The sequence below is a fragment of the Elephas maximus genome, chromosome 14 (genome assembly GCF_024166365.1).
Source record: "Elephas maximus indicus isolate mEleMax1 chromosome 14, mEleMax1 primary haplotype, whole genome shotgun sequence".
Lineage (NCBI taxonomy): Eukaryota > Metazoa > Chordata > Mammalia > Proboscidea > Elephantidae > Elephas > Elephas maximus.
The window spans coordinates 24,943,596-24,959,286 of record NC_064832.1 but is presented as its reverse complement, the minus strand read 5'-3'; the positions used below and the strand labels follow the sequence as shown (position 1 = coordinate 24,959,286).

General features: G+C 43.1%; 1 protein-coding gene across 1 annotated transcript in view; it reads left to right on the top strand.

Moving 5' to 3' along the window:
- The first annotated feature begins 912 nt into the window (after nt 1-912).
- VPS36 (vacuolar protein sorting 36 homolog) overlaps nt 913-15,691 on the top strand; it is a 50,896-nt gene continuing 36,117 nt past the window's right edge. Inside the window, exon 1 of the mRNA XM_049853336.1 lies at nt 913-1,077. Within this exon, the coding sequence (XP_049709293.1) occupies nt 982-1,077 (96 nt within the window). The 5' untranslated portion in view covers nt 913-981. The remainder of the gene's footprint in view (nt 1,078-15,691) is intronic.

Sequence of the window (15,691 nt, the reverse complement as noted above, 5' to 3'; positions counted from 1 at the left end):
AGGAACAAGTCTGTCTTGGGAGAAATACAGCCACAGTGCTACTCGGAAGCGAAGATGGTGAGATTTCATCTCATGTTCTTTGGGCATGGTATCAGGAGGGGCCAGTCCCTGGAGAAGGAAATCCTGCTTGGTAGAGGGTCAGTGAAAAAGACCCTGGATGAGATGGATTGACACAGTGGCTGCAAAAATGGGCTCAAACATAGCAATGATTACGAGGATGGCACAGAACCAGCAGTGCTTCTTTCTGTTGTACATAGGGCTGCTATGAGTTAGAACTGAACTTGAAGGCACCTAACGACAATTGTGGCCGCAGGGCTTAAGAGCTCAGCTGCTAACCAAAAGGTTGGCAATTCGAATCCACCAGACACTCCTTGCAAACCGTGTTGGGCAGCCCTACTCTGTCCTAGAGGGTCACTATGAGTAGGAATTGACCCGACGGCAACGGGTTTTTTAATTTTTTTGTTTGTTTATATATTGAAATATTCTCTGTAGTAAATTCATAAGGTCCGTCGTGTTAAAATCTGAAAATGTTTAAATGAAAATACTTAAAGGCGCTTGTTCATGCCCTAAGTGTGAGTTTGAGAAAAAAAGTATTTACGGCCTTGAATGAGCACGACAATATGCTGGGCAGTGACAAGAAAGCTGCCATATAGGCAGGGATTACGAATAACAAGGAAGTCCAAGCTGTGGTGTGGGCTTCCTCAAAGTCATTTTTATGGTCTCGGTTTGTGACCCAGTTGGACAAAGAACGGGGTTGACGTGCAGGTCGAGAAGGCCGTTGGCAGACAGGCGGCCAGGGGGCGCTCCAAGCACGTCTCCAAGTCCTCTCCACAGCGCCCCCGGCCAGGCCGCTCCCAGCGCCCCCCACGCTGCCGCCTCTGCACGGCCGCCCGCCGCCAGGGGGCGCCGCAGGCTGCCTGGCGCTCGGCTCTCGGCTTGGGAGCGCCGGCACTGGTGAGCGGTGGAGCCCGCCTAGCGGCCATGGACCGGTTCCTGTGGACCAGCGGCCTCCTGGAGATCAACGAGACCCTGGTGATCCAGCAGCGCGGGGTGCGCATCTACGACGGCGAGGAGAAGGTAAGGCGGTCGCCTACCCGCGGTCGGCCTCCTGAGAGCCTGGCGGAAGCGGGCTCCCCGGCGGACGCGCGTCCCCGCCGGGCCGGCCTTCCGTCCGCCCGGCCCTGCGGCCCCGGTCTGGCTCTCTGGCCCGGCCGCGGAGGCGCGCAGTCCGCCGGCTGGCCTCCCGCAGCCCTGGCGCCTCGGTGCGGGGCCAGGAGAGCGGCCGCCGCGCCGCCGGTTCGCATCCCGCTGGCTCCCGGCGTCCGCGCCCCGCGGCCTGGAGCGCGCGGGCGGGGCCCACGGTGCCGTCTCCGACTTTGGAAGCGTTCCCAGGAAGCGCGGGGCGTGCTGGCTCCCCCTCCACCCCCGCCTCGCTGAGATGGTACTTGTGACTCCACAGCTTGTGTATGCTGGTGAGAATATCGCATTGTTTTCATGCATGGAGTAGTAATGGTGACGACAGATTTCTTTGGCATTATTTCAGGGAGGTTAAAGAGCTCGGCTGCTGACCAAAGGGTCGGCAGTTCGAATCCAGCAGCCGCTCCCTGGAAACCCTGTGGGGCAGTTCTTTGTCCTATAGGGTACCTGTGAGTCGGGATCGACTCCACCGCGCCGGGTTTTAATTACACTGATAAATAAAAAATAACTGGGACCGGCCAGTGCTGCCTTTTTGCTAGGAGAGTGCTGTGCCTGTAAGCTGCCCAGCTTTAGGTTGGCCGTTACGGGAGTCCGCATGGGTTACAAAACCTGACCTGGGGAAGGAAGAGGGTGAGAAATTTCTTTGAAAGGGTTTCATAAAAGGTATCAGTGTCTTTCCCCGTTGAATGCCTTTGCTACAGGCTCTTGGTTTTTTTGATTTTTTAATTATTTTAGAAGGGAGTTTTGAGCGTTTGTTTTGTAAAGTGGTGTAGTAGTCCTGGTTTTCCACAGAAATAAGCCTTCGGAGGTGCGTTTGCAAATTCAGAGGAGAAATAGTAACTGTAAGTACTGTAAACATTTTGTGAATACTTGAGTGAAAGTACAAAATATCTTGTTCTAGATGAAATGTATAAAATTGGAATTTGAGAAATTATTTAAACTTAGAGCTGACACTTTTAAAAGTTTTCACTTGCAACCTCTCATTCCTTGCAACTTTGTTAATGAAACATCTCCATTTTGTATATGTTTCTTTACTCATAGCTTCTTCTGGTTGATGCTTTAGGCTTCCTTCCTCCTATGTAATGGAGGTGGGGGTTACACAGCTATCAAGGGGCACAGCTGAAGTGGGTGGCCAGTCTTCTGACTCCCCTAGGGCACTTACTGTGGCACACAAGTTGCCCAAAGTCAGGGTTGACTTCTTAGCAACTTTTTTTTTTTTGAGTGCTGACATTATTGAGTCAGAGTTGTTCCCTTAAATAATTTGCTTGGACTTATTATTGTTAAGCTGCCTTCAAGAGGGTCCTGATTCATATACAGTGGGATCTGACTGTTGTGATCCATAGGGTTTTCATTTCCTGATTACTGGAACTAACTCACCAGGCCTTTCTTCCTAGTCTTCTTAGTCTGGAAGTGCTTCTGAAACCTGTTCAGCATCTTAGCAACGCACAAGCCTCCACTGACAAGTGGTGGCAGTGCTTGAAGTGCATAAGCTGGGAATTGAACCTGGGTCTCTCCTGCATGCTGTTGCAACCCTTTTATTACCTTAATCTCAAATTGGGTTTTGCACCTTTTTTTGGTTGGAGTGACAAGCTAATTTTTCCCCCCAACCATTTATACCTTTGGGATGGTTTTAAATGGAAGCTTAGTTTCCTCCCTGGGTGGTTTGATTATGCCTCCACGCTAAGAAGAGCTGAGCGCTAACAATGATAGATTGGCCTTCAAAGACTCCTCCAAAGCCACTCCCTGCAGGAGAAGCTGGAAACCAGCTTTTCAGAGCACCACACAATATACAAGTTAGGAACACGTTTGCCACCAGGCACTGTAACTGTGATATGTTTAAAACAATATAAAATCACAACTGTTAGTACATGTATACAATAAAACATCGCTGAGCCAGCAAATCCTAGTTGTTCCTTTAAAATTTTTGCTGTTTGCTTTAGCAGAGAAGCAGGTATAGTGTCGGAGGTTTTAGAAGAAAGTCCTGGGGCAAACTTAGTTTGAGACCCTTTGATCTGGTCAGGAATTCTTAACTCCTAAAAACTGGGGTGGGAGAGAATCTTGAAATTGTAAAGGGCATTTAATTATGGTGGCCCAGGTCTGGACCTACTTAAACAGTTAGTGAGCTGTTTGGTCCCTAATATGACTGAGAGCCAGACTGATTCCTGGGGGAAAGCGCCGGGTCCTGGCTTCCTCACCTGCTGCAGGGCTCCCAGACCTCATGTGGTGCTGAAGACTCTCAGAGTTGCACTTTAGCCTCCGAATCTCATTCAGAATCTTTCACTGGCTCTCTTGGCCTAGGGGCTGCAGGCCAGGCTGCTTAGCCTTCTTTGTAACTTTGCATCCCAGCCCATTTCCTGGGCAGGAGTGTACATGGCTGTCTTCTAGACCAGTTGGACACTCCTGGAGGGCACAAAGTGTGTTACTCATCCTTGTATCTTATGACTCACTGTGGTGTGAAACATATTTTTGTTTTTGACTGAATTTACAGCACCTACAGTTTTTTACAGTATGTCAAAGGAGCCCTGGTGGCACAGTGGTTAAGTGCTTGCCTGATCACCGAAAGGTTGGTGGCTCAAATCCACCAGTGGCCCCATGGGAGAAAGATGTGGCAGTCTGCTTCCGTAAAGATTGTAGCCTTGGAAACCCTATAGGGCAGTTCTACTCTGTCCTGTAGGGTTGCTATGAGTCAGGGTAGACTGCAACAATGGGTTTGGTTTGGGTTTAGCAGTATGTGCCAGGAGGAATCCCTGGGTGGTGCAAATAGTTAAGTACTCAGCTACTAATTGAAAGATTGGAAGTTCAAATCAACCCAGAGGCTCCTCGGAAGAAAGGCTGGGGATCTACTTCTAACAAGTCAGCTATTGAAAGCCCTATGGAGCACAGTTCTACTCTGACACACATGGGGTTGCCATGAGCCGGAGTCGACTCCATGGCAGCTGGTTTGGTTTTCTTGGTTTGTAAAGCCATAAGTTTTACATACAACCTCAGCGGTATGAGGTGGTAGTTTACTGAGTGAGAAAAATCATGCTCAGAGATAAAGTGACTTGTGTAAGATTCACAGTTAGTTATCATGGGAGACAGAATTTAAATCTCTTTTGACTGGACTCCCAAATTCTGTGCCTTGTTCACTATGCAGCATCATTTCAAAATATAGCAGTCACCAGTGCCAGGTTCTACAAAATGTTTAATAGAGCCCATCCTCCCAGAGGTGAGGAAACTGAGACCCTTAGTTTATCCTTGAGAAAATTGTGACTTTTGCAAGGTCACACAACCAGTAATTGGTGGAGCTGTGAGTAAATGTGTTTGCTTGTTTACACAGGCATGGTTTTCATGTGCCCGTTATGACTGTATAGTGAGTTGTTTTCATAAGCAGTGTAGACAGGTCCTTTGTTTCAGTTCCCAGGAGCTCCTATGGCCTCAGCTAGTTTAAAAAATAATGTAAGAATGCTAGTCGTGGTGTGAAATAGTAAGTTTGAAGCACATACCAAAAAATTTAGAAAACACTCTCTTTCAGCCAGCTATTTCATTTTTACGAATTTACCTTTGGGAAATAATCTGAAATGCATAAAAATATTATGTACAAGGATGCCCATCTCAACATTATTTCCAATAGGGAAGAATTAGGACCTGTCTGAATGTCCACAATTGGGGTTGACTAATTAAATTATGATATGCCTACATTAGCATGACCAATTGCTAATCATGGGCTGTTAAGAAGCAGAATAGTAGTAGTCCTCTGGGGTCCCTGGGTGGTATAAGCAGTTAAGTTGCCCAGCTGCTAAGGAAAAGGTTGGCGATTTGAATCTACCCAGAGGTTCTTGGAAGAAAGGCCTAATGACCTGCTTCTCAAAAATCAGCCACCGGAAATCCCCCAGAGCACAGTTCTACTCTGTCACACATGGGGTCATTGTGAGTCAAATCGACTTGATGGCAACTGGTTTTTATTTTGTTTAAAACAGACACTATATGTATGTATATATGTATATACGTATATACATACGTGTATATATATATATACACATATATATTTATATATATATATACATACGTATGTATATAATCAGTCCTTATTTGGGGTGTCCCTATTTGCAAATTTGCTTACTTGTTAAAATTTATTTGTGACCCCCAGATCAACACCTGCAGCACTGTCTTGGTCATTTGCAGACGTGCAGAACAACAGAAAATTTGAGTTGCCTGATGCTTGAGCTCTCAGCTGAGGTGGAACAAGGTGATGCTCTGCCTTCTTGCTTCGGCACTCATACTGTGAACGAGTGTGCTTTTCACGGTCTATTTCATGCCACACTTTCTGCATTTTTGTGGTTTTTGTTGGTTATTTCGTTGTTTAAAATGGCCCCCAAGCGTAGTGCTGGCGTGCTGTCTCGTGTCCCTAAGCCAAGAAGGCTGTGATGTGCCATATGGAGAAAATATGCATTAGAAGAGCTTCTTTCAGGCGTGAGTTACAGGGCTGTTGGCTGTAAGTTCAGTGTTAATTAAGCAACAGTATGGTACATCCAGAAAAAAAGAAGGAAATCTGCCAGCCTGTACACGAGACCTCCCTGCCCTGGAGTGCTAGAAGAGCTTTTAGAGCACATGATAAAGAGGTGGAAAAGTGCCTAAATTTGTGGACTCTTGAGATGATGACTGATAAAAACAGCATCCAAAACCAAACCCACTGCCATCAAGTGATTCCGACTCACGGTGACCCCATAGGATAGAGTAGAAGTGCCCTATAGGGTTTCCAAGTTTGTAATCTTAATGGAAGCAGACTGCCACATCTTTCTCCCTCGAAGTGGCTGGTGGTTTCGAACCGTGGACCTTTTGGTTAGCAGCCAAGCGCTTAACCACTGTGCTACCAAGGGTCCCTAAAATAGCATAGTGAACATAAAAGTAGTGTTGTGGACAGCATCCCATCGAGGGGGAAAGCCAAAGAAATTTATGGTAACAAATTTACAGTCACACTCAGGGTCAGGAAACTGTTAAACCATTCCTGGCTAGTGTGTTATTTTCAAGAAATACTGCATATTATTAATCATTTGTGAGAAATAGGTATTAAATAAGGTGTTTTTTTTTAACAGAAACACATAAAACAAGGTTACATACTGATTATTGACAAAAATGTGACCAGAAGCTTGCAGGAACTTAACCCTATATTTCCGCTAGGGACAGTGGCTCGGTATTCACTGATTCAGTGTTCACGGTGACTTTATAGAACATAACTACTGGAATGACCTCCGCGTGCCCGCGCACGCACGCGCAGAGAGAGAGAATGACTGAATGAATAATTATATATAAATAATCCCAAAATGCTAGAGTTAACACTTAACACTGGCTGCTGTGATTATGAGTGACTTCATTTTCTTTTGAAGATTTTTTAAAAAATACTTTCCGAGTTTTCAATAATGCACATATATTACTTTTATAACCAGAAAAATGTTAAACAAAAATAGGATAAGAACTTATTCTGTGAGTGCTTGCATTAGATCAGCTTTTAAATAATTATAATGATTCCAGTGTTGAGTGTTGGAAGCAAACGGGCCTAAACTTGTCTATCAAGTTTAGATCATAATCCATTGGAATACCTGAAGGGAACGATTACACAATTTCTTCATTTACAACAGCAACATTTTACATTTGTTAATTGACATAGCAATGGAGCATACCCTGGCTTGAGTTTTACATGCACATCCTTATGCTCGGATTTCAGTAAGATAAAATGCAATTTCTTAGAGCAATTGTGCTCCAGTGTGACCTCATGTACTCTCATGTTAATAATATATTTGCTTTCAGAAAAGGGAAATCTTCACTCATTGGAAAAAAAGAGATTTTTAAAAATTTCTTAAACTCAACGATTTTGTTTTGCATAAACAAGATTAGCAAAAACATTTGAAGCCAGGTTGCACTAAGTGTGGGGAGTACCTGTGTGTTCTTCCTGATTCTGAGGAAGACGCGCAACTTTGTAAGGTCTTTTCTCTGAAGTGTTGAAGTACTTTGGTGGAATAATCTCTCACATAGCGTATTTAAACTAGGTGGTTTAGCGGGTCTCTTTTATCGCTAAGGTTGATTATCTGTATTATTAAAACATTAGTAATATAGTCATAGCTTAAAAAAGCAAAAAGCCCTTTTTTGTCGACTCGATTCCAACTCATAGCGACCCTATAGGATGAAGTAGAACTGCCCCATGGGCTTCCAAGGCTGAAACTCTTTATGGAAGCAGACTGCCACACCTTTCTCCCATGGAGCAGCTGGTGGGTTTGAACTGCCGACTCTTCAATTAGTAGCCAAGCGCTTAACAATTGCACCATTAGGGCTCCTTCGTTGCTTACTTTTAGAAAACACTTTTTAAAATGTATGTAAAAAAAGTGTGTTGGTTGTTACGCAGGGTCTTTTTTGAAAAATGTTTGTGTGTGCTTGATTTAACAAAAAATAATTTATATACACTTCAGATATGTCTATATCAAATTTAACTTTTTATTTTACTAGATAAGTAATAAAATTTTTAAGTATAGTTAAGCCGAAAGAAGAAACTTGAAATACTACCACCCATAAACAACTATTTTTTTGTATTCCGTGTGCATATGTTATTGTGCATGTGTGTGTGTAGTCATGCTATGTATGCTATTTTGAAATCTACTTTTTTCTGTATTAATATCGTGAGTATCTTGAAATATATTTAGTGTCAACTGCATACATAATTAAATATATGGTTATTTTTACTGGAGTATGGTATATAATCTGGAGCGCTGGTGGCACAGTGATTCAAACACTGGGCTGCTAACTGAAAGGTCAGCACTGGTTCGAATCCACTGGCTGCTCAGCGGAAGAAAGATGTGGCCGTCACCTTCTACAAAGATCTACAGCCGTGGGAACCCTGTGGGCAGTTACACTTTGCCCTGCAGGGCTGCTGTGAGTCCGATTGGACTTAGCAGTAATGGGTTTTTTTTTTTTTAATGGTATATAATATGTTCTAATTTTTTTTTTTTTAACGTCACATTTTCAACCACTGTCATGGATTGAATTCCGTCCGCCCAAAAATGTGTGTGTCAATTGGGCTGGGCCATGATTCCCAGTATTGTGTGATTTTCCTGTATGTTGTAAATTCTGCCTCTATGATGTTAATGAGGGAGAATGGGTGGCAGTTGTGTTAGTGAGGCAGGACTCAACCTATAGGACTGGATTGTGTCTTGAGGCAATCGCTTGAAATATAAAAGATAAAAGCTAGCAGAGAGACAGTGGGACCTCATACCACCTAAAAAACAGCACCAGGAGCAGAGTGTGTCCTTTGGACCCAGGGTCCCTGCTCCTCCTGAGAAGCTCCTTGGCCATGGGAAGATTGAGGACAAGGACCTTCTTCTAGAGCTGACAGAGAGAGAAAGCCTTTCCCTGGAGCTGACTCCTCAAATTTGGGCTTTTAGCCTACTTTGCTGTGAGGAAATAAATTTCTCTTTGTTAAAGCCATCCACTTGTGGTATTTCTGTTATAGCAGCACTAGATGACTAAGGCAGCCATACTATATGAAACTGAAATTATTATTTGTAGTCAACTGGACACTCACTGCAGCGCTTTCCTTAGAGTTTGTGTTAGGAGATAGTCTTACACACGGACCAGCCTTGTAACTTTTGAAATAACTAAAGACTCCCAGAAAGGAGTAGCCAAGTCCTGCCTTATGGCAAATTCCTACTTTTTAGTAATTAAAGAGAAACTTCCGGTATATTTCTTGTTTTTAACAGAAATGAAAGGGTTTGATTTATTAATTTCTTAGGTTTCATTTCTAAAACTGACTTATGTCATTTTCAGGGCATAATAACAAATTATGAGGATTAAAGATTTGGACCAAAAGACCTAAAGACTTACCTTTGTGATTGTATTGTAGTTTAAAAAGTTTTTTAAATGCATATTTTGAGTAGGTAATACAAGTCCCAGGATACAAAGTTCAAAAGACTGACCTCAAAGAGTATAAAGTTGAAAGTTTCTCTCTCACCCTGTCTGTTGGTTACCAGTTCTTTTCAGAGTCAACCAGTGTTACCATTCTAGAGAACGTGTATATGTATACAATAGGTATTTGTGTGAAAGATAGCGTTTTCTTTTTTGAAATACACATTTGTAATATACTACGCATAGTCTTCTTAACCATGCCTTTTCCACTTAATGGTCTACTAACAATTCCATATTTTAACTGAAAGCACTTTTTTTTTTTTTACATTTTTAACAACTCTGAGTTAGGATACATCTTGCAGCCACTGGCATCTTAGATTTTATCAAATACAGTAAATATATAAATGTACAGTATGTATATTCTTCTTAATGAACGTGTAGTAGTCCATTGTGTGGAGGTACATATTCCTATTGATGGACGTTTAAATTGTTTCCTATCTTTTGCTTTTACAAATAGCAATGAATAACATAGTGAGCCCTGTTGGTGCAGTGGTTAAGTGTTTGGCTGCTGCCCAAAGGTTGGCACTTTGAATCCACCAGCCGCTGCTTGTAAACCCAATGGGGCAGTTCATCTCTGTACTATAGGGCCACTATGAGTCAGAATCAACTTGATGGCAATGGATTTTTATATATCATCTTAAGGAGTTCTGGTGCAGTGGTTAAGCACTTGGCTGCTAATGGCAAGGTCTGTGGTTTGAACCCATCAAGTGCTCTGCAAGAGAAAGATTACAAGCTTTGGAAACTCTATGACGCAGTTCTAGTCTCTCCTCTAGGGTCGCTCTAAGTTGGAATTGCCTCAATGGCAAGGAGTTTATATATCATCTTCAGGAGCCCTGGTGGTGCAGTGGTTACAACACTTGGCTACTAACTGAAAGGTCGGTAGTTTCTCCTTAGGAGAAAAGACCTGGAGATCTGCTTCCATAAAGAAAACAGCCTAGAAAACCCTCTGAGGTAGCTCTACTCTCACTATGAGTTGGAATCGGCTAGATGGCACACAGTATACCTTGCACACGTGTGAATTTATCTGTAGGATAAACCCCTAGAAGTGTAATTATTGGGTCAATAGAAGTGCAATATTGGATATTCTTTTTTTTTTTTTTTTTAATTTATTGTGCTTTAGGTGAAAGCATACAGCTCAAGTTAATTTCCCATACAAAAATTTATAGACATATTGTTTTGTGGCCTTAGTTGCAATCCCTAACAGCACACTCCCCTTTTCCACCCCGGGTTTCCTGTGTCCATTCCACCAGCTCCTATCCCTTTCTGCTGCTTATCCCGCCTCCAGACAGGAGCTGCCCATTTAGCCTTGTGTATTTACTTGAAATGAGAAGCACACTCTTCGTATTATTTTATGTTTTATAGTCCAGTCTAATCTTTGTCTAAGAGTTGGCTTTGGGAATGGCTTTAGTTCTGGGTTAAGACTGATTTGATTTTGGGCCTTTCTTCTTTTTGGATGTGTGCATTTATTGATATAAATTGACCTCTGAGCACTGTCTCGCTGTGTCCCAAAGGTTCTGGTAGGATGTGTTTTCATTCTCACTTGATTCTATGAATTTCTTTATTCCGTCCTTAATTTCTTCTGTAACCCAGTAGTTGTTGAGCAAGGTGTTCAAGTTTCCATTTATTCGATTTTTTTTCCTTGCTTTTTCTGTTATTGTTTTCTACTTTATGGCTTTTTGGTCAGAAAAGATGCTTTGTAATATTTCGATGTTCTGGATTCTGTTAAGGCTTGCTTTGTGGCCTAATGTGCGGTCTATTCTGGAGAATATTCCATGTGCCTAGGAAAACAGTGTATACTTGCCTGTTGTTGGGTGGAGTGTTTGTTTATGTCTATGAGGTTAAACTGATTGATTGTGGCATTTTGGGAAAGGGAAATGAGGATGATATTAGTGAGGTCTAACACATTATTAGGAATATCTGAATGTGCACTTCAACCCTCCAGATACCTCCTGTCCCCAATACCAGACAGAGGGGCTTCAATCTCCCAATCTAAACAGATAGAGATGTCTGCATCCCCTCCCCAGAACCAGGGTGCACCAACCAGAGACAGACAACATCCAGACAGACAAAAACGATGGCCACCACACACTCACATGCCTGCCCAAACTCTAGAGTCACCAAGACCAAGGGTTCCTCCTTGCGGTCACAAATGCAATGATGGAACTGAACTGGGTAACAATTAAGAATCGAAACCCTGCAAAAGCAACCACAAACTTCAGGCCCCCATATGTAAGGACGCAAGAAAGAAAAGTACTGAAGAGTCAAAAACGTACTGACTGGGCAGATGGCCAGGATTTCTACTAGATGACACCAGAGACCAACAGAAGGGCCTCCTGAGAGAATAGTTTAAAAACGAGAGGAAAGAAAAAAAAAAAGTCAAGGTAGTAGACTATCAGAGCACTTTCAAAGCCTCCCCATGGGGATGCATGACCCGTTCTGGGGTGCTTTCCGTGGCCTCCTATCAGAGGCTTGTAACCCACTCAGTTTACCGGAGTGCTCGCTGTGACCCTCTGGTGCGGTTTGTGGCCCACTTGGTGGGCACTTTCCATGGCTTTATCTGAGGTCTGTGACCCACCTTTGGGATATGGGGTGATGAGCCCCTAACAAGGACTCACTCCTTGTCTCCAGCTCACCTTTCACAAAAGGCAAATGACCGAAACGCTCTCCACGAACCCCTCTTCGTTGGGGCTTGCGAGCCATTTGGTGGAAAGAGGAAAGAAGAAGAGAGAAAAAACTGGAGCATGAGAGACCAATAGACGGCCTCCTGAGAGAATAGTTTAAAATGAAAGGAAAGAAAAAAATCAAGGAAGTAGACTATCGGAGCACTCTCCATGGCCTCCCGCTGGGGTACGTGACCTGCATCAGAGCACTCTCCACGGCCTCCTCCTACCGGAGGCTTGTGACCCCCCTCAACTTACTGGAGTGCTCCGGTGACCCTCTGGTGTGGTTCCTGGCCCACTCAGTGGGTGCTCTCTGTGGCTCTGTCTGAGGTCCATGACCCACCCTTGGGATATGGGGTGATGAGCCCCTAACAAGGCCTCACTCCTTGTTGCCAACTCTCCTTTTGTGAAAGGCAAATGACTGGAATGCTCTCCACGAACCCCCCTTCACTGGGGCTCGTGACCTGTTTGATGGAAAGAGGAAAAAAGAAGAGAGTAAAAAACGGGAGACAAGGTACACAGAAAAAGGATAATAAAAGTTGCTGAAGGGGTAAAGAGGACTGAGGGGCAGAGTCCCCCTAACTTACTGCTTCGAGGAGACACCAGACAAAAAAAGGTCTGGGCAGCTGTTTGTCTCTGAGTAGAGGTCCGTTCTGGAGGCTCCGTCCCTCTGGTCTGCGTCCCCTAATGGGGGGCTAATTTGAGCCACTAGTCTCCTGGCTGGCTTGCCAAATTTTGTTACCAATCGCCAGTCTGACACAAAGGGTGCTTGTCTTTTCCCAAGTAAGAACACACTTAGCTTCAGCAGGGTTTATTTTGCTTGAGTCAAACAAAAGGAGTCAGTGGGGGACTAAGCCTCTCCAAAAGACTGACTCGAAAAGGGAAGCAAGGCTAGGGCTTATATGGGTTTGGTGGAGACAGTAATGAATATTTAGTGGGCTTCTTTCAAGGGGTAGGTACTTCTCAGAATGGCGGTGCATGCTAATTAGGTTGCATGCACATCTGGAATCCAAGGTGGAACCTGCTGATATTCAAGATGGAGTCCTCTCAGCAGCCCTTGGCATCATTTATTATGGGGTATGGCACAAGTGCACTGATCTTTGGCAGTACATCACCATCTTCGGAGGGCTAAGGAAGGTTAAACAGCGGTCGCGTTTTATTCTTGCGTGCATGCAGGAGCCTGTAAAGGGGGAGGGGACTAGAAAAACACTAAGAAAAAATAAGAAAAACACTAAGAAGGAGATGATAATTCATGGGTTGTTTTGACCTTATCTCCTGTTGACAGGGCGTGGTTCCTGTTTACCCAACTTCTAGATGGTAATCTTTTAATAGCTCTTTTGTTCTGTCAGCACAGTTAAACCAGTCTGTCTCAGTATCTTTATTGAGCTTCTTTTTGAATGTTCTGTCCTTCACTGAAAGTGGTGTGTTGAAGTCTCCTATTATTGTCGAGCTGTCCATTTCTCTTTTCAATGCTGTTAGAGTTTGTTTTATGTATTTTGGAGCCCTGTTGTTGGGTGCATAAATATTTATGGTGGTTTTGTCCTCCTGGTGTATTGACCCTTTAATCATTATATAGTGCCCTTCCTTATCCTTTGTGGTAGATTTTGCTTTAAAGGCTATTTTGTCAGATATTGCCACTCCTGCTCTTTTTTCATTGTTGTTTGCTTGATATATTTTTTTTCCATTCTTTGAGTGAGTGTTTGTGTCTTTGAGTCTAAAGCGTGTCTCGTGTAGGCAGCATATAGAGAGATCATTTTTTTAATCCGTTCTGCCACTCTGCCTTTTTGTTGGTGCATTTAGTCCATTTACATTCAGTGTCATTATTGATAGGTATGAGTTTACTGCTGTCATTTTGATGTATGTTTGGGGGGGGTATTGACAGTTTCTTTGTTCCACTTAATTTTCTGTGCTGCGTCGTTTTTATTTATGTATTTTCATCTTTTTCACTGTTGTTGAATTTGTATTTGCTGAGTCTTTGTTTTTCTTTTTTTATTTTGATGTGCAGGTTTGTTTTGTTTGTAGTTGCCTTAAAATCTACCTCTATTTTTCTAAGTTTAAACTAAATCTTTTATTTCTTGATATCGCCTTAATTTCCTCTCCATGTGAAAGTTTATGACTACAGTATTTAGTTCCTCTTTTTGTTTTAATGTCATCTTTTACATATTGACATCTCTGTTTCCCTATTTTCAGTGTTTTATCTTTGACTTATTTTTGTGACTTCCCTATCTGGGTTGATATCTGATTGTTCTGTCCTGTGTTCTAGTCTTGGGTTGTTATCTGATATTATTGATTCTCTAACTGGAGGACACTCTTTAGTATTTCTTATAATTTTGGTTTGGTTTCTACAAATTCCCTTAAGTTATGTTTATCTGGAAATGCCCTCATTTTGCCTTCATATTTGAGAGATAGTTTTGCTGGGTATATAATTCTTGGTTGGTAATTTTTTTTCTTAAAGGCTTTATGTATGTCATCCCATTGCCTTCTTGCCTGCATGGTTTCTGCTGAGTAGTCATAGCTTGGTCTTACTGACTGTACTTTGTAGGTGACTTTTCGTTTATCCCTAGCTGCTCTTAAAATTCTCTCTTTATCTTTGGTTTTGGCAAGTTTGATGATAATATGTCCTGGTGACTTTCTTTTGGGATCGACTCTGTGTAGGTTTGATGAGCTTCTTGAATAGGTATCTTCTCATCTTTCATGATTTCAGGAATGTTTTCTGCCAACAAATCACCAACAATTGTTTCTATATTTTCTGTCGTTTCCTCTCCACACACCCCACCCCCCATTCTGGTACTCCAAGCACTTGTAAGTTATTTCTCTTGATAGAGTCCCACAGAATTCTTAGGGTTTCTTAATTTTTTTTAATTCTTTGTCTGATTTTTCCTCAAATAAATTGGGGTCAAGAGCTTTATCTTCAGTCTCACTAATTCTGACTTCCATAGCCTCAATTCTTCTGCTATGGCTTTCTACTGAGTTGTGTAATTCTGAAGTTTATTGTTAATCTTTTGTATTTGCTATTTACTGTCTCTGTGGATTCTAGCAGCCTGTTAAATTTGTCATTTTGCTCCTGTACACCCATTGTTATTGAGTCGATTCTGACTCATAGAGACCTATAGGACAGAGTAGAATTGCTCCCATAGGGTTTCCATGGAGCGCTGGGTGGATTAGAACTGCCAACCTTTTAGTTAGCACCTGTAGCTCTTAACCACTAGGCCACCAGTGTTTCCTGCTCTTAAACAACCTTCCTGTATTCCTCTATTGCTTTGTCTTTGTCTTCCTTTGCTTGGTCTGCTTTTTGCCTGATCTCTTTCCTGATCTTGAAGAGCTCTGTATATTAATCTTTTGCTGTCTACCTCTGGTAATCCCAGGACCTTCTCTTCTTTTGGGAGGTTTCCTGGTTCTTTGTTTTGGTCACTTGCTGGAGCCATCCTGGTCTGCCTCTTTATGTGATTTGACATTCACTGTTGTCTCTGAGCCATCAATAAGTTATTTATTTATTGGATGTTTGCTAACTGTGTCCTAGCTTGTTGTTTTGTTCTGATATGCCCAAATAGGCTGGGCACATGAGCTACTTTGATTATTGGCGGCTTTGAAGCTCGCACGTACTGTCACCAGGTGGTTAGAGCTGCTACTAGGTATGAGCCCAGGAGTCCATTTACTTGTGTCAGTTCAACTCAGGTGTCCAGGTTGTTGGTCACCGAGTGTGTGGTGCAGGCTGTCACCTGCTGTCCTAGATGGGCAGGGCTACATAGGGGTGATTGGAGCAGGCACAGGTATCTGGCTGTAGTAGGGGGTTAATGTGCTAAAGAAGGTGGGGGCTGATGGCTGCCCCTGAGTGCCACGTAGGTGGATGGGTTTTGCAGCCAGACTTTGGGCATCCAGTGCTATTGGCTGTAAGGACTGGG